General features: G+C 36.1%; 1 protein-coding gene across 2 annotated transcripts; it reads right to left on the reverse strand.

Moving 5' to 3' along the window:
- Positions 1-724: 724 nt before the first annotated feature.
- Rad21l1 (RAD21 cohesin complex component like 1) lies at positions 725-24,504 on the reverse strand. 2 transcript variants are annotated; one of them, XM_034496331.2, is made up of 13 exons: positions 24,361-24,504; positions 23,684-23,813; positions 22,121-22,214; positions 20,568-20,674; positions 16,918-17,088; positions 15,008-15,100; positions 13,789-13,902; positions 11,580-11,806; positions 11,077-11,173; positions 10,135-10,259; positions 7,639-7,728; positions 5,418-5,495; positions 725-1,017 (listed from the first exon to the last, which is right to left on the reverse strand). In XM_034496331.2, exons 1-13 carry the CDS (start codon positions 24,502-24,504, stop codon positions 829-831), a joined length of 1,659 nt encoding a protein of 552 aa, XP_034352222.1. In that variant the 3' UTR covers positions 725-828. The 2 variants fall into 2 exon arrangements, with proteins under 2 accessions (XP_034352222.1, XP_076784411.1); XM_076928296.1 differs by lacking the exons at positions 13,789-13,902; positions 22,121-22,214; positions 23,684-23,813; positions 24,361-24,504 and having other exon boundaries at positions 20,568-20,746.

The following is a 24,504-nucleotide window of genomic DNA, read 5'->3' on the forward strand; positions in this document are numbered from 1 at the left end:
ACCACTCAGCCCTTAAAAGGAGCAAAATACTGATACAGAAAAAAACTTGGATGCATATCAAGGATACTACACTGAGTGAAAGAAATGAGTCTCAGATTATATGCTATATATGCTATATAATTCCACTTATATAAGAAGATTATATGCTGTATAATTCCATTTACATAACATTCCCAAAGACACTCAAATGTAGTCATGGAGAACAGCAGCCAGCTATAGAACGGGGGAACTACCACAAGGTGATAACCCTGAAAAATTTTTTAAAAGATGATATGACTATGTCTAGATTGTGGTGTGTGTATGTGTGTGTGTATTCTAATACATATATGTGTGTGTGTGTGTATATATATATATACACACACACACACATATATATGTATTGTTTATTAGATTAAAACTTAGGGAGTTAGGCACTATCAATGATACAAATTAGATCAAATAATATCTACAAGTAAGAAAATATCAACTATTTATTAGTCCCACAAACTTTAGTGACCCAATGTAAAACAGTGTTTTAGAAACAACCTTAAATGTTTCCTGGAGTTACAGGGTATTTTATAACGTATCCTAAACACAACCTAAATACAGCATTCAGATCAGGGCAATGATAAAAGCTATACATTGAAATCAGCTAAGTTAAAAAAAAATAACTGTTTCTACATAGGTTTCCAATTTTGGTTGTGTTTGTTCTGACCTCTAGATAGAAAAGGGAGGCCAGCCTGTTTATGAAATGGATCGGACCATCAGCTGCTTCAGATGGCTTCTGCATCAAACTGAACAGTCTGCAGAAGTGCCTGTGTGGTATAACCTGCCTGTTGTGGATTTCTTTCACATCTTTTGGAACATCGGTCCCACTGTAGCTATAATATCTGCATAGGGAACACTTTGGCTCAGCTCAATAGCCCGATGTTTTTTCAGGATGAGAAGAGTATAAAATTTGGCAGCTGCCTGTTTTCGGTCACTATTTCTGCATAGCTTTATCAGGCTAAAGGACTGCATTCCCATCTTGTTGAATTCCTGGGAAAATAATTAGAAAAGAGAAAAGAAAAGAGGAACAAAATCATTAGAAGCATAGCAGTCTGTGGATGTGTTATGAACAACAAATAGTGCAATTCTTGATAAGTAACTATAATATCCTTTAAAAGAGAAACAGAAGGACTCCAATAAGCTTTTTAAAAGGTCACTGAGAGAAAGCCTGTTTTACTGAGAAAATGTACACAAAACTAATTTTATACAAATTTATGTGTGATATAAATGTTAGTTTTTAAAAGTGACATTAATGGAAAGTAGAATTTAGTTTAGTACTTCAAACAGGAAAAACCCACAGGACTTGGTGAGGTTATACATTTAATGAATAATCAGCCCATTGTGTGTCTTCTCCTTAAAGTAATCACAGATGCCTGCAAAACAACTTTCAGAGTCAATGTGGTACTGCATTTGTAGGCTTCAGGCAGAGGAATGTAGCTATGTAAACATCTCCTTGCTGGAGTCCTCACATGATGCCTGCATACCTACTAGAAATAAGTAAGATACAACACAGTGTTAAGTCGTAGAGGAAGATAACACCTTTAATGAAGTTTAGGATTTGGCATTGCATTCCTACAAAAGTAGAGTTTTTATTTGGCTAGAAATGCTGCCCCAAATACTTGCCAGTATCCTTATGCCTCTCACACTCCTTGGATGACTGTAAGACGTGCTGAGGAATGCCAACAAGTTTCTGACAGTATAAAGTACTTGATACATTAATAGGGAACACACTTCATTGTGCTTTACCTCAACCACCCGCACAGTCCAGCGTTAGTAACCTTTCAAAAATGGCATACCCAACCTTCATTCATTTCCTTCCCTGAGAGACAGGTGTGGATGACCTTTTCCTCCCATGACATCCCTTTTGACTTCAAGAATTCTAAAAACAACATTAATCAATTAACAAAACAAAACAAGAATGCCCTAAGGTGCCAGATATACAAGATAGAACAGGTGAGTTTATTTATGCTCCCTCCAGAAACTTTTTTAAGTGAAGGCACAGAAACAAATAACGAGAAAGATCAAGAAAGTGGAAAATGCAGTTGACCCACAGAATACAGAAAGGCAAGTGTGGTGGTTTTATAGAAACGGCCCCCATAGACTCATGTATTTGAATGCTTGGTCCATAGAGAGTGGCAGTATTAGGAGGTGTGGCCTTGTTTAGAGTAGCAGTGTTGGAGGAAGTGTGTCACTGTGGGGGTGGACTTTGAGGTTTCTTATATGCACAGGCTATCCCCAGTGTGGCATAGAGTCTCCTTTCTTGTTGCCTGCAGATCAAGGTGTAGAACTCTAAGCAACTTCTCCAGCACCATGTCTGCCTGGACGCTGCCATGCTTCCCACCATGAAAATAGACTAAACCTCTGAAACTGTAAGTCAGCCCTAATTAAATGTTTTCCTTTGTAAGTTGCTTTGGTGGTGGTGTCCCTTCACAGAAATAAAACCCAAGCTAAGACAGTATCAGTGAGAAAGTCAGCAATGAACAACTCAATCTGAGGTACAGAACCTGGGAAACTTGGGAACTGGAGTCATTAGAGCAGTGGTTAGGACCTGGGGTTAGATTAAAAGCACAACTGGAGAAGTTAGACCTTCTATCAATGCAACAACTTCACAGAGACCAGAGACTACCCCCACACAGCAGGAGGCAAGAAGGTTTCATTTTTGCAAATTTCGACTATTGAGGCTTTGTACTTGGGACACGGATACTGAGTAGAGAAAAAGCATCAAACCATAAATAGGGACTAAGTGGTGCTCCATAATGTACAGGAAGATGGCCTCACTCTGTCCTTTTTGTCAACCTGGGAAGAAGGAACATCTGGGAACTGCTTTCATCAGACTGACCTGGGGGCAGTCTGTGGGACATTTTTTTTTTTTTTTTGATTAATGAATGATGTGGGAGGGTCCACTGTGGACACAGCCATCATTAGATACTTGAGTAAAATCTCTAACATTAAAGAGCAAATAATAATAATATATTGAAAAGATTCATTAGAGAAAGTGAATACAAAGGCCAAAGAAATCAATACAATTTGAAACTAAAGTTTTTCACTATGAACACAAAAAGTGATTAGGATGACAGTGAACAAAGCATATTAGTGGTCGCTTGGGGAAGGGAGTGGGTCTTACCTCATGGGAAGGATGTGGCGAGGGAATAAAGTGATTCGAGGACATTGGGGGAGTTTAAGTAAGTTCATTATTTTGAGTGTGGTGATAGTTTTTCATATGTGAAAACAATTCCAAATGCATTTAATACAGTAAACTAAGTATAGTGAATAATACATTAATATGTATAGTTTGTTACTTATCAACTATACCCCAATAAAGGTTTTTAAAAATTAAATAAATATTATATGAACCAAAATAGTCAATAACTTTAAAAACTAAACAAAACAATAACAAAACTCTCAGAAAACATAAAGCAAATTTTATTTAAAACTGAGAAACAAAGTTTTTAGATACAAAGTATCTAAAAATAAAAATCTTTAGAGACTGTAAAAATACAAAGAAAAAATATAGATATGAAAGTTTTTATACAAAGGAATAAATAAGGAAGAGCCATTATCTGATGTATAAATTCTCCACGAAGAGAAAACAGACAACCAACAAGAAGGAAGTCTAATTAGTATTTTATGTGTCTGGGTGTCTTTCCTGCATGTATGTTGTTCACAGTGTGTGTCTGGTGCTGTTGGAGGACAAAAGAAAGGGTTAGATCCCCTGGAACTGGAGTTACAGATACTTGTAGGCTACCATGTAGATGCTGGGAATCAAATGTGGGTCCTTTGGAAGAACAAGTGCTCTTAACCACTGAGCTATCTCTCCAACACCAGAAAGTCCAAAAATTTTAAAGTCCTAGAATATAAAAATAGTAATTAAAAATGCCCAGTTCAGGGCAATACAATAAACTTAAAACAAACCAAAACAACCCCCCCCCAGAGCTCATCATCATGAAATTTCAGAACATTGTGTGTGTGGGAGGGGTTGGGGGCGCGATGATCTAAGAGTTTCTAAAGAGAAAGTAAAGGTCACCAAGAGGATCATGAAACAATGCTGTGCCTGACTTCAATAACGACACAAGAATCCTAGATATGTCCCAAAACTTTATCAGATAAAGTATTTTATATGTAGACAACCAATCAAGTTCAAGTTAAAAACAAACAAATTTCCAGGCATTGTTTGCAAAGTTGCTATCTGTTATACACCGTTTATCTTGGGAAGTTATGAGGATAGTACTGACAGGAAAGATTTCAGATAAAAGATCAAAGTGAACGCAGAGAAACTAAGAAGACACAGGAATTTCCCATGTTTCTGATAAAGGACAGTTCCAAGAGAAAAGCTGTGGAGGAGAGATAGAGTAACTAGTATGAATTAGATCAAGCGTATAATGAGATACAAAAGGATTATTGCTGAGGGGAAGGTGGGGAACTGATGGGTCGGTGGGTTTTATTACATTGCCAAAGAATCTGAAAAATATCTATGGATAGTTACATAGACATCGAGGAAATGGTCTGATGTAATAAAGGACTGCAGAGCTCAGTGGTGAAGAGAACTGGCTGTTCTTGCTGAGGACCAGGTTCATACTCATGGAATGTTACAACCCTCTGTAATTCTAGTTTCAGGTGATCCAATGTCTTCTTCGGGCCTTTGCAAGCATTGCATACACACACTGCCCAGGCATACATGCAGGAAAAACACCCATACATATAAAGAAAACTAGTAATTTTTTTTAAAAAGAGGTAATAAACTAAGTAACACAACCATAAAATTTAGATGAAAATAACTGTAATCACACTATGAAGCTTCAGTAGAAACTTATTTTTTTTACATAATCTTTGAAACAGAAACTGATAGTCATCCTTTAATAACCTTTTTCTTCTATATTTAACCCTAGGCATATTACTCAAAATCATTTCATGCCAGCAAACTTTTGTTGTCCTCAACAAAACATAAAAAACGTTTTGTTTCCATAAGTATCTAGATGCTCAAATTAATGTATTATTTACTTTTAGAATAAAGATGAAGGGTTAGGGAAATGGCTCAGTGGATAAAGTGCTTGCTGTACAGGTATAAGGCCTGGAGTTCAGATCTGCCGCACCATACCGCAATGCTGGGTAGGTCTGGTGTCCAGTAACCCCAGCACTCAGGAGTCAGAGGTAAGGGATCTCTAGGGCAAGCTTACTAGCTAGACTGACTGGAATAGCATACTCTAAGTTCAGCAAGAGGCTTTGCCTCAGGAAATAAAGTGGAGAGTGACTGAGGAAGCTACTTGATATCAATTTCTGGTACACAAGTACCTGCACATACATGTATCCCATACTAGAACATGCATATACATGTGTATATAAACTACACCTGCATACACACAGTCAATAAATAAAACAAAATGTCATCTTACCCGTAACTCATTTAATGTTTGAAATAATCTTTGATTCCATTTTTCTGTCTCAGTATTTTGTTTGCTGCCTGATGACTCCTGTTTGAATAATCGATAAATAGTTCATTTAAGCAAACTTTATTGAATGTTTACTATGCACCAGGCATTGCATTTGCTACAGAAAAACAACTGTAACATAGTCCTGCCCAAAAGTGTATGGGCTGATGAGAATGACATAAACACAGGACAACTGTTGCTTAAGAGTTCACTGGAGATTAAAGCATTCCATTCTGTGGGAAAACTAAGGAACCACACACATACTCCTGTATGAAACCCCAATAAAACTCACTGGTTCACCAGCTAGACTTTGGTCTGTACTTCGGTCTATTGTGGGTTCCCTGTCTGGGGTGAGCAGATATGTATGTTGTATTTCTCTAACAAAAGTTCTGTCAAGTAACAAAAACCTGTGCAACTTTGTACTTTGCCTCCATGCATGTCTTCTGATAAGGAGATCCAACGTAGGAGACTGTGCAGTCTTACTGGTGATGCAGTCCTGAGTGTATGCCTGTATGTACTTTGAACAAGTTAGCAAAGTCAGCCACTTTTGGCTAGGATTTTCAGTCTGGCCAATCAGAACTCCCGTGATGGGAGTAAATAGAAAAATTGTAGAAAATCTGTTGTTGCAAGGCCCCTACATGAACTTACCCGATGACATAAACACCCTTAAAAATGGTTTAAGAGACCTTTCAGATTTTGAGGCACTTTGTCTATATATACACAGCTAACTCACTGCCTGTCCTGTCATCTGACTCGATTTACTCTTCTGTCTTTTTAAAGCTGAATTACTTCAAAAGACAGCTCAGCATTAAAAATTTAAGTTGGAACTCCTTTAAAAGAATTTAGTCTAATTTCTTACAAACTACACCTTATCAGCTGAGAATGGGATCTCTGCTCAGGGGAGGTATTGGTCTGTCTGATAAAAACAATGATAACGGGAAACAGAGCAGGCTGTGGATGAGAAGCAGTATAGTTCTGACATACTTTATGAGCATTCCTAGGCTAGGCTGGACCGTAATACACAATAGCAAACAGAACAAGGAAACAAATTCAGAGGATATATACCAATCTCACAGTAGTCAAAAGTTCTTATTGCCCTTGAAGAGGACCTGGGTTAGATTTCCCAGCACCACACCAGGTAACCAACAACTATCTGTAACCCCAGGCTTCTGACCTCTACAGTTACCTGTATGTACAAGGTGCCCATAAATTCACATAGGCATACATGCATGCAAATAGACAGATAGATAGATAGATAGATAGATAGATAGATAGATAGATAAAAGTTGATGCTAGGAGTTAATAGGTAATTTCATAGCATTTACTAAACAACTTTTGAAAAATTTCTTTAAGCTTAAAAATGTCTTCAGTGCTCTGGAATAAGGTTCAAAGAAGTAACTCAAGGGCTGGAGAGATGGCACTAGTTGCTCTTGCAGAAACCTGGGTTCAGTTCCCAGCATCCACAGGTGGCTTACAGCTACCAATAACTGCAGCTTCAGGGGACCCAACACTCTCTTCTGGCTCCTGAGAACATCCAGGAATGTATGTGGTGTACTTTCAAACTGACAAACACTCATGCATATGAAATTTTTTAAAAATGTTTTTAAACAGATTCCTTTTTATATGTATATATCTTAAAAAAAAAAGAAAGAAACCAGGTAGTAGTAATGCATAGGGAGTCAGTCAAATTTTTCGATTTGCTATCAAAATGTGGCCCTTTGAGCAGACAATTTTCATTTTCTGATTTTATTTTTCATATTTTAATATATTTAAATTTTTAAAATATTCTTTTATAATTTAACACCAGAGATGAATAACTTGTGTAATCTGAACAACTATTAAGAAAGAAAAATGCTATTATAGATGATAGAGATCACTGTAATAATACTGCTCTCTGACAATGTTTGAAAGCAAAAGAATTACAGGTCAAATCTCCATATGTATCAAATCTCCATATGTATCATCAGCTGCTGCCACAGTGGTATCTCTTCCTGTACATCCTAGTCACAGCCCCTCCCTCTCCTCCAGCCCCACCCTCACACCCCATCTCTCCAGTCCCCCTTCCCCTCTGAGAAGGGAAGCCTCCCCCATGGGTACCAATCTTCCCTGGAACAAAATTATGTTAAATCTAAAAAATAATTAATTACATATGAAAAAGTCACCCAAGGACTACAAATACAGTTACCAATTCAGCTGGACAATTTTCTTGGGCCAAGGAGGCATTCATTGACGATGATCCCTCAGCAACTGGACAAATCATTTCGAGAATATCTTGCTAAAGAAAATTCAGAAATCACAGGTAATTCTGCTAATGGTTATAAAATTAACAGCTCAATTTGATTAAATGATTTATTAACAAATGACATTTCTCAAACTAATTGAATGTACTAATTATATTTTCAAATTTACTTTTCTGAGATGCCTACAATAATCGGTTCCTAATTTATTTATTCTTTTTCTATATGACCCACAAATGAAGAACCCTGCACACCACTTCTGCATTTCTCCTCTCCACTGCGAGCCTCTCCTGAAGGGCTCCTGAGACCACTTCCCTCTGAAGCATTTTGTTTAGTGTTTACTCAGGCCAGCACCAGGCTTCTGTGGCATGAAAGAAACCAGAATGGGCAAGTAGAGGGGGTGAGAGTGAGTGCTGGGGCCACTCATATTCTTACCCAGGGTGACAGGACTCTGTCACTAGAGTAGTCACTGAAACACACACACACAGACAGACAGACAGACAGACAGACAGACAGGGATCCAAAACAAGGGAAGAAGAACATGAGAAGGCCAGAAATGTTCTGCTCTCCACCACCTCCTTCTCTTTCCACTGCTCTAAGGCATTGGCCCCTTCCCACCCTTAACCTGTCACTAAGCTGCATTCCCTAGCTGCCGTCTGTGATCTTGAGTAAGTCAGAAATATTTCCTAATATACTTACCTCAGGTTTTTCAGTTAAATACTTTAGTGACAAGGAGGCACTGCCCTTTATTCTTTAGCATATACATTTGTAGAGCCTCATCACGCTCTCTTTTCTATATCTATGAATATTCTATGTTTTAAATAATGTCAAATTTAGTCACTATACACAAAAATTGTTTTAAGAGATTTTAAAATGCTTGATCAGAATCAACACTTTTCTGTCCCTCTGAACTCACTGTGTATGCTCCCACACTTTACTATGCTTTCTATTTCTTCACCATTTTTGAAAACAAGGTAAGACTAAAACTGAAGATTAGAGCACAGACTAGTATGAAGAAGTAAGAGGCAAAAGAACAGGTCCAGCACAGGAGAAAAATCTATTTTGCAAATAAGTAACTTGATAAATGCAATGATACTTTTTTCCCCAAATCATAAATTAAGCAAGTTTTTCTAATAAGAATTTCAGTAGCTGCATTCTAGGAAATTCCCAAGCCTTCAAAAGGCAGATAGCATGGCAATTCACTGTACTGGTATTCAGTATTATCAAGTATCTAGTAATATGTTCTGTGTTAGTATATTCTGGAACTTGCATCCAGTTTTAATGTGGGCTAATTCTGAATTCCCTGAGTAGTTATCAAGATACATTGATGAGGGCTTCTGCTTCTCAAGTTTCTCCCTTTCTTTCTTTTCAGGAATCTTTCTATCTGTGCCTTGCTGTTTGTGTGTGTTTTCTTACCCCCAATAAAAACCTTTCTTTGCTAGAAAAAAAATTACAATGATGATGAAAAGCACTGATTTATTTTATCAGTAAAACCATAATACTTAAGTGACAAATGAAAAAAATACTTTATTTTTCTGAAACATGATTTCTCTGTGTAGCCCTAGCTGTCCTGAGACTCTATAGACCAGGCTGGCTTCAAATTCAGAGATCTACCTGCTTCTACCTTCCAAATGCTGGGATTAAAGGCATGTGCCTCCACACCCAGCAGAGAAAATATTTTAAAGCATTAATTTTTTTCTGTTTTTATCTTAGCCAGGGTTTCCATTCCTGCACAAACATCATCAGCAAGAAGCAAGTTGGGGAGGAAAGAGTTTATTTAGTTTACACTTCCATGTTGCTGTTCATCACCAAAGGAAGTCAGGACTGGAACTCACACTGGGCAGGAAGCAGAAGCTGATGCAGAGGCCATGGAAGAATGTTACTTACTAGCGTGTTTTCCCTGGCTTGCTCAGCTTGGTTTCTTATAGAACCCAGGGTTACCAGCCCAGGGATGGCACCACCCACAATGGGCTGGGCCCTCCCTGCTTGATCACTAACTGAGAAAATGCCTTACAGCTGGATCTCATGGAGGCATTTCCTCAACTGAAGCTCCTTTCTCTGTGATAACTCCAGCTTGTGTCAAGTTGACACAAAAACCAGCCAGTACAGTTTTTAAATAGTTATGCTTTTCAAATAAAATCTGTCCTTGAAGAAAATTTTAGCTTCCTGTTTTTTCCAAGTTACAAATTTACTTTGTTTTGGTCATAGACTTTTAGATAGTCTTTCAAATTAAAGGTCAAGGTAGTTGGGAATGTTATTCTTAGAGGGAAAAGATAAGTAAGAAACAATATATAAGGATCTGGCTAGAGTTCTAAGTGACCATGAAACTCATGAAGTGTAGGGCTTAGAAAGTTTATATAAAACCAAATTCAAGCAAATCACTCATTTATTATGTCACATAAAATATTTCAGTATGAAATTATGATTCTGTCTGGTTAACTCACCTCAGAGTTAATATTCATGTTGCTGTTCTCCTGAAAGCTACCCACAAATTCATCAGTTACATCCTTCCAATCTTGGGGTTGACCTAACTCACTGTGGGAACTTGGCTCTTCCATCACTGAGGGTTCTTCATTATAAGGAAGTAAAGAAAACGTTACTAACGTGCATTTCAAACTTGAACTGGCACATGGCTGTTCAAAAAGAAAGCTTCTGACCAGTCTCTTGGAACCCAAGAATCTCAGTAAGGAGCACATGACTTTCTTACACTCCAGAGCCTCACATAATTTCTACTTCCCTTCCCCACTCTGCTCCTTTATCATTCCCACTCCCCGCCACCTTCTGCCCAGCCATCCTCATGCACTCTCACATATCCACCCACAAGACAAGAGGAATGTAACAGGAGTTTAAGCTCATCCTGGTGTACTTATTCTGTACATCCTAATATCTCTATCTATCTATCTATCTATCTATCTATCTATCTATCTATCTATCTATAATTTCATCTTCTGTATATGTGTGGAGAGGATACTGGGGATTAAATGAAACCTAGGGCTCACACATTCTAGCAAGTACTCTACACTGAAGTATACCACAAGCCCCTTTTAGTGTGTTTTAGTTTGAAACAGAGCCAGGCAGGCTCTGAACTTGCTCTGTAACCCAGGCTGGCCTTGACGTTGCAATCCTTCTACTCTCATAGGTAGGATTTCAGGCCTGTGACATCAGAATTGGCCTATATTTCATCATTCCAGTAAAGTTTAAGGCAGAAATTAATGTGAAAAGCAGAAAACTGCTATACTGAGGTAATATTTTAACTTAAGATATTCTTCTATAGATAGAGATATCTAAAAAGAGAAATTTGAACCCAGTTTTTATTCTGAAACATAAAACTCAATTTCTGTCTATGCAACCTTCCCCTTGACATTAACAGAACTAGGACGTCTCACCTGGAATGTGCTGGTTTCCCACTTCTTTCCTTATTGACTCCTTCTGTGTCAATTTTGCAACTTTATAGTCAGAGGACAGGAAGCATTTTGCAAACAACTGTTAACAACACATTTATACTCTCAATTTTATATTAGTAAAGCAATTCAATAAAGCACAAGCCCATATGCCAAAAAAGTAAAAGCTATTCATATACATTTTTTTCAAGCTGGACATAGTGGCACATGCCATTAATTCTAGTACTCAGGAGGCAGAGGCAGGCACATCTCTGTAAATTTGAGGCCAGCTTGGTCTCCATGGTGAGTTCCAGGATAGCCAGAGCTATATAGTGAGACTCTGTCTCTGGAAAAAAAATAAAAGTAAAAGCCATTCATATTCATTTTTTAAACAAATTAAGTTTTAAAATAAAGGTTTCTTTTTCCCACATGCCCAGTTATGTTGTAAATGAAGAAATATTTGTTTATAGACAAACATCACATTCATGCAAAAAGATTGAAATAATTACCATTTTCAATTCATCATTAATCAAATCCTGGGTAGCAGTTGACAGAAGCGTATCCACTCCTCCTCTCTTCTTCCACATCATCAATCTTTGTGTGGGGGGCGCAAGGTCCAGAACCATGAGAGTGTCCATAAAGGAGGTGAGCTGCTTATGCATAGTCTTGCTACTTATCTCCTTGACTGGATCTATGAGCAATCTCCTCTTTTTCCTTTTCCTTCTATCAGCAATATCTAGAGAGAAATAGGCACAAATGGACTTGGAATATTTTGTAAAATGATATTCTTGGCTAATAAATATCTTAAAAGTACAGATAATCTGCAGGGTTGCAGTGGGAAGAAAATGAATACTTCTGTTCTCTGAAAATATGCTTTGTAAAGTTTTTGCAAAGCTAAAGTATCTGAACAGTCAAGAGCTGATACATTCTCAAGGTATCTGAGGATGCTTAGGAGGGACTGTTCACTTGTTAAATGGGCAACTCAAGAAACACAGCAAAGAGGGAAAGGGCCGTCAAAGAATCTGGAGCTTTTCTTTTCATTTTTAATTGTGTAAAAAGGATGTTTCAAAATATTAGTGTGTATCTCTCTAGTGTATTTTACCCTCCACACTGAAATTCATATATGAATTCAAAGTAGGTAGCTAATTCCATACCATGCAGAGGTCCAGCTTTTATTTAGTAAAGCTGAAAATATTTTGAATTGAACTCAGTTTCTAAGTTTCCACCTTTCCAAACTGGACCTATGAATTTAATCAGACTAAATGTGATGAAAGAATTATCTAAGATTTTTTTCATATTCTTCTCCTATTTAATGCCCAATGCTATTACAATGCTGGCAGCCTTCTATAGTGTTGTATGGATTATTTACATATTGACAGAAGCCATCTAGGAAAGGCTATGGCAAGCACATGAGCTTCCTGGAGATGGCCCACCATCCTGCATGGCTGTGATGGGTGCAATCTGGAGAGGCACAGCCCCAGAGACTTCATCCCAGGATTGCTTCTTGCTGCTGACATGCCTTTCTTACCACTATTACACAGACCAATGACTCCTGGGCATCAGCCCAACCTACTGGGCAAATGTCCTGCAGGTCAACATGAAGATGAACTTTCATAAATTAATGCTGTCTGGATAAATTAATGACTTTATAGAATTCCTAATTTGATTCAAATAGTTTTAGGAAGAAAATGTAAGGAGATGGTTTTAGGTTTGGTTGGTTTTTTTTTTTTTTTGTTGTTGTTGTTGTTTTTTTTTGTCAGAAAAACATAATAGGATCAAGAATAGATTAGATCCCCTCATAGAATAGAAAGTAAATAAAGTCTGCATAATAAGGAATACAATGAGCTTTCATAAATTACACTAAGAAGAGAAATGGGTGTGAGACAAATTTGTGATTAAGGGAAAACATTCATTCTAGGTCAAGTCCAAAGATAGAGCTACAGGTGTGCACTATGATAAAGCAAAGCCTTGTGAAACTGTTGCTTTGAACTTATAATGAGCTTATAGAATGAAACACTGCTTTGAACTTACTATTGATATTTTTCTGTAACTCCCCTTTTGGGTAACATTTTATCTATGAGGTAATTTTATAAAGAATTTTGTCTAAGAAGGTATAAAAAGGCTGAGAAAAGAAGCAAAGTATGGCTGTTGGGGCTCTGCTCCATCCATCAAATGTATATATGTATATATCTCTGTCTGTGTGTATAAACATATGTATGCAAAAAGTATATATCCATGCATATATGTGTATGTATATAAGTATGCGTGTGAACTTGTAAAACTGATGAAACAGGTGGTCAGGCCTGGTGTGGGGGGGGGAGAGGAGAGAGGGTGAGAGAGAGCGAGAGAGAGCAAGAGAGAAAGTGAGCGAGCGTGAGAGAGCACTCAAGTATATATTTGAGCCTCTTGCCTGGTGAAAGGGGGGGTCCCTTGAGCCAAAGAGAAAAGAGCCCAAGTAACTAAGATTTTTCTCTTAATCCTTTGCTGCTCTTTAAGCAGGAGTTAAATTGCCAGAAGCCAGTAGCTTTTGGCCCTGGAGTAGCAAGAACGAGTTAAATTGCCAGAAGTAAGCAGCTTTTGGTCTCAATTGCTGACTCCATACCCCCTTTCACTGTCCTCCTTGTGAAACTGGATGCTGGGCCAGTCCCCACCAGCATATATCAAAGCAATTAAGATACCATAGTACCAAAGATAAAATAAAAACACAAAACCTCTTACCTAAATTATCAATTGGGTCAAGAGTAAATCCTTCTTCTTCATTTGATACTAATGTTATTTCATTTATTTTTTCATCTTCAGGTATATATTGGTCATCTGAATCACCTGGTTCTACTAATAAAAGCACCATAAAAACAAAACCATATGACTATGCTACACATTAGAAGAGAATTTGAGAAATAAAGAATCATTGAGGACATACTGCTAGCTGGGGTGATAAGTAAATTCTTAGAATCAAGAATCATGAATTTTAACAGTGGCAAAGAGGTTCAGTAATAAATGGTCTGGGACCTACAACATTTGAATGTCAAGTAACATCGCCCTCTTTTGCATATGAAAGATCTCAGGCTGGACTACAGTCACAGCAAAAATGAAAAAAATTACCAATATAAATTTTCTATGACAACCAAAATATTTATGTTTTTTTAAACCATCAATGGACTGACAAAGAACCTTAGCTAAATTTTGATTGGCCAATACTTTTTATATTTTTAATTTTGATTACTGTGCTAGAAAGCAAATATAACATCAAACACTGAGAAAAACAAAAACGAAGTTAACTAGACTTTAAATACTTCTGGAAAAAGTACTATGGCCTTGTCGGGCATAGGTGGGAGAGGAGATTCTTGGTCCCATGAAGGACAAACACAGAGTGGAGGGCGGAATGTGAGGGTGGGGAGGAGGGAGTGGGGTTGGGGAGTAGGTGGGGGGCACAGCCTCATAGAAGCATGAGGAGGGGGGATGGAGTAGAAGGTTTCTGGGTGGTGCGGGGAAGTGGGGTAAGGGGATAAAATCTGAAATGTAAATATAATACCTAATTTAAAAACAAACAAACAAACAAAAACAAAAAACAAAAAGACCTCAACTGATCTGAGATACTTTAATAAAAATTTCAAGTAGAGGAAAATATGCTCATTTAGAAATTTACAATTTCTCTCAAATTATTTATCAATGGTCAAGCTATGTAATATGATAATTTCTCTTCCCATAAAGCATATATTATGTTTTAGGATTTGAAAGCATACCACGTGGGAAGAGTAAATGTGATCTCCGGAAGCCAGTCCTCGTTAACTACCTTTTTAGAATCTAACTTCCTGTGCTATAAAAGAATTTGAAGGACAATATTTTTTATTGCAGTGCTGCTGAAACTTACAAGGTCTGAGACTTGGTTTGAACATCAGCATCTATACATTTTTCTATGCAAAAGACTTCAACATACCCATTATACTACTGGGAAGCTCAGGAGGCAGAAAAGCTTCTTTGTTTGAATATGCATCTTCTAAAGAGGTATTCTCATCTTGCAATAGATTATCTTTAAAAGCATAAACAAATATTTTTATTCACTAAACATTTACTATCATTATTTTATATAAGACATTTTTTTTTTAGCTTCTTAAACTATTTGTTTTTATTCCATACAGAGTCACATAATTGAATTAGGAAGGGTAGCATGATGTGAAAATTCTGGCAACAAGGAAAACTAACTAACAATCAAATGTATTTCTGGCAGCGGTCACCCACACTTCATTGCACCACTTTACCGTGGCCTTGGATCTGAATGCACAACGTGCACTTTGCACTGTGTGTGCTATCATGTGTCATACAATGCCACAAGCACTGTCTGAAATATCTTGGCACAGAGTCAAGATTACTGTATATTATGAATTTCATTGTTTTTACTATGTGTACAACATTTTCTGTTCTAACAGAAACATGACTTAATTATAGCAAATACATTTAATACTTTCCTATCATATCTCCTTGAAAATTAACACATTCTTAGATTATAACTAGACGTACTTATATCATCTTATATAACTACTTATGCAAATCAGTGTTACAAACTCAGCATTACAAATTCTAAAATTGAAATATTGATCAACTCTGAAAAACACTGAAAATGCTCTACATTCTGCTGTATCAAAACTTTAGCAGAGATTTTTTTCTTAAAGTAAATAAGCATCATCTCAATTTTGTGTATATTTATTTTAATAAGTGGTAAAGTGATATAGTATACCAAATAATTGTTTTAGAATACATTTCTTTAATTTATTTTCAATTAATACTTTATATACACATTTGAAAATTGTTTTAATATATTTTTAAATTTTATGTGTATGGGTGTTTGCTTGTATATATTTTATGTTTATTTTATTTTTGCACTACATGCATGCAGTGTCCACAGAAGACAGAAGGTGGCATTAGATTTACTGGATCCGGAGTTACAGGTTGTTGTGATCCTTACTGTGGGTGCTGGAAACTGAACCCAGGACCTCTGGAAGAGCAATCAGTGCTCTTAACCACTGAGCTCTCTCTCCAACCCTTTGTATACATATTTTATATACCTATACACTCAGGACCACATAGGAATTTCTTCAGAAAAAAGGGGTTATGGGTGGAAAAAGTTTTAAGAAGCCCTGGTTTACACAGGGATAACCACACTTCTTTCTTTCTCTGACCCCTCTTCTCTTTTCTCCCTACTCCCTTTTCTCTCTGTGTGTTTTGAGACAGAGTTTCATTATGTAGTGAACTGACCTACAACTCCTTATATAGTCTAGGCCTTAAACTCATGATTATTCTGCCTTAGCTTCTCAAACGCTAAGATTACAGCTACGAGCTGCTATGCCTGACTGTTAATTAGACTTTTAATACCACCTAGAAAAAAATCTGTAAATGTACTTCATATAATTAATAATCTTTAAAGCACATACTTTTGTTTTCTCAGTGTCTCTCTGAATTGTATATTTTATACTAATATTGTAATTTAAACATTAAATGCTACAATCAGAATACAAGAATACAAGAAGAATATCTATTCCATAATTTATATTAAAGAAGATGTTACCAGCATATAATCTAGTCTATTTTGTGAAGTGTATACTAATCTCACTTCTCCTTTCCAAAATTTAAGGATACAAATAAAAACAGGCAGGAATTAATAGCCTCTATAGAGACAGATGACTACTAACTTAGGCCTAGCCTAAAAATACTATAGACTTTGAAAACATGTAAAAAAATAAGTTGGCTTACAAGCACAGATATATATCTGAAAATTCAATTTGATGTAACAAAACAGTTACTTTACAGTGATTTGATTAAAATCTTTGATTTTATAGCCAGAAAGCATACCAATCATTTCTCCTGCAGCTCCTTCATCTCCAAATCCATCTCCATTGTCAAAGAACAAAGATTTTTCCTCAGTGACGCTTTCAGAACTATGTTCAACTACAAGACCACTGGAGTTCATTAATATGTTGTCATCAAAGAAGCTATGTCTTCTGAGGAGTTCAGGTTCATCCCCTATACAAATATCATTAGTGCCAAGCTAAGCATACAAACATACACTTTTAGAGTTAGAGGAAGCAGATACCATCTAGTATAATTCATCCTATTCTATGAGGAAAAGCTGTAAAACTATTGGATTATCTAATAGAAGACACCCAGTTAATCAACATGGACTAGATTTCAAGTTTAATATTCTCTCAATACAATAGGGAAAATGCCAGAGCATTCAGTAGAGTTTATAGTTATGTGGCAGTAAATTTATTGCCTATATATTTTGTTGATCACACTCTGTTTGACCAAGTATTATTTCATATCATTTCACATAGACAACTGCTTGAACAGTTTGAGAGAAACCCTACCTCAAAAAAAAAAAGAAAAGTATGTTAAAATATTAAGGAATGGGCTTATAATATTCATTCAGTAAATATTTATAGAATATACTAGAAGTTGGTAATGGAATACTAAAAAGAACACAGGCAGTCAGCTAACATTAACTCAGCACTTGGTTAATTATATTATGTAACAGAAGTCATAATTCTCATTGCACAAACAAGATAATATCACTGAATGGCTTGAAGCCAGCTCTAACTTGTCAGTAGGTTATACTGATAGCTACACAGGACCCAGAGTTAGCTCTGGCATGTTCTTTTTACCCTTTGGATTTTAAAAATCATTATGTCTATGATTTTGAACCCTGGAGATCAGATGTTGATCTTCTCTCTCTTCCAATAAACCATGTTAATTATTATAAAGTAAAAAGAATAATGAAGTACCACCCATATTGAATCTATAGACATATATCAGAATGGATTAAATTTTTGCTAAATGGACTAAATGACAGTTTGAGAAAGAACTAAGAAGATGTTTATATCATTCAGGTGCAGCTCTCTCATAAAATGAAAACCAGTCAATCTGAGAATAACACTTAGAAACAGACACTAAGTTCTGAGTGTTGAACATTGCAAGAGTCTGAAGGTAAACTGGTTATTGTGCTGCCCACTTATAATTCCAGTACTCAGGAAGTGCAGCAAGTCAATCTGAGTAACAGGTAAGAGTAGTGAGCTGAATATCTATCTATCCATCCATCCATCCATCCATCCAGAGATTACAGAGAAGAAATAATCAGAACCTTCTATTTTATATTGTAATCTAGGACAGAAAATACTAATATTAAACATTTCTTAAGGTTTGAAGGGGAAAATCACATACTGGTGGAGAGAACAAAGGGCAAAAATAAAGAAAATAACCTGTGACATTGCTATCAGGATCACAACTTTATAGACAGGTCCATGAGGCTCCGCTAGGTCATCTGCTGAGTATACACACAAATTGATAGAAAAAGTCCAGATTCAAACCTAGGACTACTAATAGAATAACATGTTCGTCCATTTTTTTTTAAGAACATTAGATAGAGCACTGTGAACAACTAAGTTGTATTGGTTAGATGGTAAGACGTATGCTTCAGTAGAGGAAAATGCCTATATTGAGGCTAAAACAAAACGAATAGAGAAATAATGAATTGGTAGAGGGCACTGAGGAGAGGCAAAGGGACCTCAGGGGTTTGATGCTGTCACAGGTGCTTAGGCAGAGGATGATAGGTGGACAAGCAAAGAACTTAAAGACAATCACTCTTCCAGAAATGTAAAAATATGGGAAGAAAATGAAGGGTGATTTTCAGGAGGGTAGTATAATACTGCAGCTAAGAAGCAGAAGGAAGATATAAGAGACAGTTTAGATTTTTAAAAAATCAACCAGTGGCTCATGCCTTTAATCTCAGTACACAGAAGGCAGAGACAGGTGGATGGATCTCTGTGAGTTTAAGACCAGCCTTGTCTACTAAAGGAGTTGCAGGAGAGCCATTGCTGTTACACAGAGAAACCCTACTCAACAAACCAAACCAAACCAAACCACAACAGCAGCAGCAACAACAAATCAATCAGCACTACCATGAAGCTGACGGAAAGCATAACTGAAAATAATCCTAAAGTTTGATGTCAAAAAAAAAAAAAAAAAAAAAAAAACCAACATTTAATACCCAGGCATGGTGATGCATACCTATAGTCCCAATACTTGGGAGGCTGAAGAAAGAATTGTTGCAAATTGGAGGCTAGCCTGGAATACATAGCCAAATACCAGGCTTACCAAGAATAAATAGCAACGTAAAAAGTTTTATAGTAACTCAGCAGAATAATTTTTATATATTATATAAAATTGTATGTATTGACTAATAAAAATATAGACTTAGATTTTTATTTCTGATTTTTAATTTTTCTAATGATTATTTTAAAATCTAATACTTTACTCAGTTTACACAAAAATGAAATACAGCACAAATTGTAAACTGACAACATTTATAAAGGTGTCCTTCACCACAGATTAAGAAACACAATAGATAGCGAGCACTATAGAAGAGAGTAAGGATAGGATAGGGAACAGAGGTCAGGGATGTAGCTCAAACATTCCTCGCATGACTCCACAACCCTGTCCCAAGACAAGTCTAGGTCATCCTTCTCCTGTGGTCATTGCTTTGAACACTGAAAGAATTTCAAAGATAAACACAACATTCTCATGAACTTTGTAGAGCAAAACAGAAAGTATGTAAATATGACATGAGACAAAAGCCAGACATAATAGTTGGGTTACACCACATCACCTCATTTTATAATACATATGCATAGTCAGGCCTCCCAGCACTCAGGAGGCAGAGGCAAGTAGTTCTCTGTGAATTTGAGGCCAGCCTGGTCTACTAAGTGCGTTTCAGGACAGCTAGGGCTGTTACACAGAGAAATCCTGTCCTGAAAACAAACAAAAAACCAAACACCCCGCCACACACACACAACAACCAAAAAGAGCCCCCAAAACCCAACTAAAACAAACCAAAACCCATATACCTTACCCAAACATATTTTAACATTTCAGAAATCATTTCATGTTTCATAATCAAACTGTAACTTATTTAGTATAGTAGCATTTTTCCTTCCTTACTCTCAAGCTGACTTAAATGTTATAACCATCATACACAGAAGAAAATATATTTGAAGAAATTATATACAGCATTCATATATATATATATAATATATATTAACTATGCCAACTGTTCATTTGAGTATCTCCTTTGAGAGAAGAAACTACTTTTTTTTTTTTTAAGGGAGACAGGCTCTTCCTATAAAGAACTAGCTGAGATTATAGGCATTTGCCATCACATCAGCTCCAGAATTTATACCTTTAAATTTAGTACTGTTCTTGTCTATTAGAGCACCTGATATATAAGAAATTTAAGAAATAGAAATTCACAAAAGATGCTGCACAATGATAAAATAAATTCACTATAAGTCTGGGTATTAGCATTTAGGACAAAAGAAAAGAAAAATTTGAAGATGATTTTTATACATGAAAACATCCATGCTATAGATATCTCTACTACCACTGTTTTCATACAAAATGCAAATATAATTGACGACATCTTATAATTTTAGTTTCTCGAATATTCTCACCAAAGCTCCCAGCTTGGAAAAGTAGATCATTGCTACATTCTTCTCTAAGTGTGATTTCCTCTGGTCTACTTTGGTTCTGAGCAAGGGGCTCTGCAATATCAATATCACTATAGAGAAACATATTTAGGAAATGTATGAGCAGAACAATGTGGCTTTACAAACTATTGATAAAAACTTAAAAACAGGTTATAATAAAAAATGTTTATTTTGTCACTAGTATTTTTCTGAGCATGAGCTTTAAGACATACATATCTAAATCTGAACAAGTGATGTTCAGGCTAATAGATCCAGTGGTGGCTTCCAGTCACTATCTTACTTGTACATCTGAATAGATGGTCACTCTTGCTATGGCTTGAATGTTTGAGTTCCCTTCAGGTCCAGATAATGAAAGCTACTTCCAAGGGTAATGCTATTAAGAGATGGGGCCTCTAAGAAGTAACCAGATCATGAGGGCTCTGTTTTTATGAACAGAATTTGTGCAGCCCTACACTATCATCTTGATCTTATAATACCAGGTAAGGATGTATAAAGACTGCCTTCTATGAACCAGGAAGCAAAGACTCTGAATTTATGGCATCTTAACTATGGCCTTCCTTTGTCAAGTCTCTGACAAGAACTGGGTAATTTTATAAACAGAAATTCATTGCACATGGGTGTGGAGTTTGGGAAGGCCGAGATCAAGGCATCACAGATTTAGTATCTAGTATGTCCCCACAGACACCACTTTTCTGCTGTATCCTCAGATAGTGGAACTGTAAGAACGTTTCCTTGGCCTCTTTTATAATGTCACTGACCCCATTAGTCACTCCCTTCTTCTCCATTGAAAACCCCCTTGTGCATCCTCTCCCAGCAAGATAAAAACCCTAATGTAGCCTACAAACCCTATGTCACCTGCATCTCTTGCTCCTTCTTTGACCTCATTTTTTTACTACTCAGTCTTTCCTTCATTCCACTTCATTTCACTTGCATTCTTGCTGCTCCTGAACATGTCCAATGGACTCTGTGCTATCACCTTTCCACTTAGTTCTTGGCCATTCTCTGAGACTTTTTACTTCACTGGGTATTTTCATTAGAGCATTGTTCTATGTTATTGTATAGGTTTGTTCCCTTAGCTCCTCCAAGCTTGTGTTCTTACTTTATCAGAAAACCCTTTCCTGACAATCCTATTATTTATATTTATTTCTTAATTTGTCTTAATATTTATTTGTCTTCATATTGCATGTTTACTTGTTATTATCAGTCTATACCAACTAAAATATAAGATCTACCAGGCCAGGAACTGTTTTATTCATTGGTATCTCTTCACTGGCTAGAACTGTGGCTGTTACAGGAAAGGCATTTATTTAACAAATATTTACTAGATGAACAGACATACTATCAATACTACAATCAACATTCAACCAATGAGACATTTTTGGTTTTGTATTTTCGAATTTCACACTGCAATTTAAGCCTTTGTCATTTGTACTTGTTCACTTGTTTTCTAGCTGAAGTTGCTTTCATCAAATCTGGATATGAAAACAATAAAACGGCAAGAAAGCAAAATAATTTACTTCATATTGTAGATGTCAAAATCATGAAATTCTTCTGGTAATGTGATAGTGTTGTAAGCTGCTTCAAAATTCTCTTTTGGGAGGTCAACCAGTCCTGAAAACAATTAAAAAGGAACACAATAAGCAGTGATCACTTATGAAACATTAAACTTCCAATTAAATCTTTATCATCTCTCATGGGCTTCCCTATATCCACTCCTGCCCCTCAGCAGCCTATTTTTTTTTATGAAGTATCCATAGTAACAGTCACCAAAAGTAAACAGATTAGATAATTCTCATGCTTAAAGATTTAAGCATGAATAAAGTAACCCTGTAGCCCTATACTTATGTCATCTAAGGAGACTCTCCTCAGTCATTAGATTCTATACACATGCTAGCCTTTTGGTTCCCTGAAAAGGGCAAGTATCTCTTTTTCACCTCAAGACATTTGTACTTATAGATTCATTTGCCAACCCCCAGGGACTACTTATGTATGTGAGTAGTTCTCATTTTTCAAGTGTGAGTTTAATTTCTATCCCATCACAAAGGTTTTCTCCAACTATCCTCTAAAATGAACTCTTTTGTTTTCTATTGTAGACCTTGTTTCCTTTATAGCATGGTCACTAATGGGTTCAGTAGCACATGCATTTAATCTCTGCATGACCATAATCTGTAATCATTGCAGTAAGTTTTAAAAAAAAAAACATTCCATTATCTGATTTTCTTTCCTGACTGAAAAAGAACTATTTATCTTGCTTGTCTTTGTATTCCAAAGACTAACAACATGTCAAGCACAAAGCATGAGAATCAGCAAATATTTGTGACATATAACCAGTCAATGAGCATGTAAAACATAGTATGCATATATATCTACCTAAAGACTCTAAAACTATTTTAAATGAGAAAGATTTTTAAAAAGAGCTATTATTTGGAGTCCACAAATGTTAATGGAGGGATGACATATGAAAGGCACTAACACAGGTACTGTAAGAGATTAGGAAATTGTATATGATAAAGACTCTCCCTTCAGGGAGCTTGAAAACTAGTGATGGAGGAAAGACCTTTATTTAAACTAGTATGATAAGAGTAGGGAATAATGTATGCATAAATTTTAAATTTTAGGCACTATATTTATAACACATATAAACATCTAACACTGTAGAATGTCTGGGAATTTTGATAATACTTCATAATTACTATGCAATTTAAGACTCTCAGGAATTCTATGTTTACATTTTTGTCAATAATCTTGTTCTTATACAGAAAAAAAACCAAGTATGGTGAACTAAATGACCTATTAAAAATAAGTGTATCAGTTTCTTATATAATTGTGATGATTTTAAGTATATTTTTATATTAATATGGAAATCATAACAAGTTTGGAAGCATAACTATTTCCTACAAAGGAAAAGAACCAGAGAAAGCATATAATTATCTTTATGGAATCTTAAGACTCAGTCAAAATAAAGTATATATTCATTATATTCACATGAAATTACAGTATGCTCCCAATTAAAAGAGATCACCCAACATGAAAATGCCAAAAGGAACCAATAGTGACACAAAATAACACTGTGTATATACCTGGGCGAAATGTCATCTTCATCTTAAGAAATGCTTCACTGCAATCGGCCAACAGGTATTTTGCCTTCCTGTTGTAGATTCGAACAACTCCCAAAAGAAGGTGTCCTGAAGTTCGGAGTGCAATTTTCACCTTTGAGTGATTTTTAAAACATTAGAAAAATAAAGATTAGGCTTGTAAATCCTGTTCTTTAAAAATTAAGGAAATCATAATTTCTCTTCAAAAAGCAAGAGTTATATTCTTTTTTTAAAAAAAACATTTTTTATTGAATATTTTCTTTATTTAAATTTCAAATGTTATCCCTTTTCCTGGTTTCCCCTCCAAAAACACCCTATCCTATCCCCCCCTCCCCCTGCTTCTATGAAGTGCTCCCCCACCCACTTCTGCCTCCCTGCCCTGGCATGGGAGTACACTGTAGGGGTACACTGGGACATCAAGCCTTAGTAAACTACTTTTAAACTCACCATATAAAATAACTTACTTTTATTTTTACCTAGTCAGCAAAGCCATAAAAGCTTCAGCAAAGGTTCACTTAAATGCTCCATTAGAGTGTCTTTGTGAAGACAATAATTTTGGGGGGATAAAAAGTTTAGAGAAGCAAAACTGTCTTGGAAACATATTTTCATTCTTGTACAGCAGCCATGGTTAATACAAATTATCATTTTAATCAGTAACATACCTTAGGTGAAATAATTTTTTGAATGGTTATCTCTAGATTACACTCAAACACATGGGCCTTTGTGAGTTTCTTCTCCCAGTGAGCTGCAAGCCATATTTTGGCCAATGGCCCTCGTTTACTCATAAGCACATGAGTATAGAACAT

Source organism: Arvicanthis niloticus, chromosome 2 (assembly GCF_011762505.2).
Source record: "Arvicanthis niloticus isolate mArvNil1 chromosome 2, mArvNil1.pat.X, whole genome shotgun sequence".
Classification (NCBI taxonomy): Eukaryota; Metazoa; Chordata; class Mammalia; order Rodentia; family Muridae; genus Arvicanthis; species Arvicanthis niloticus.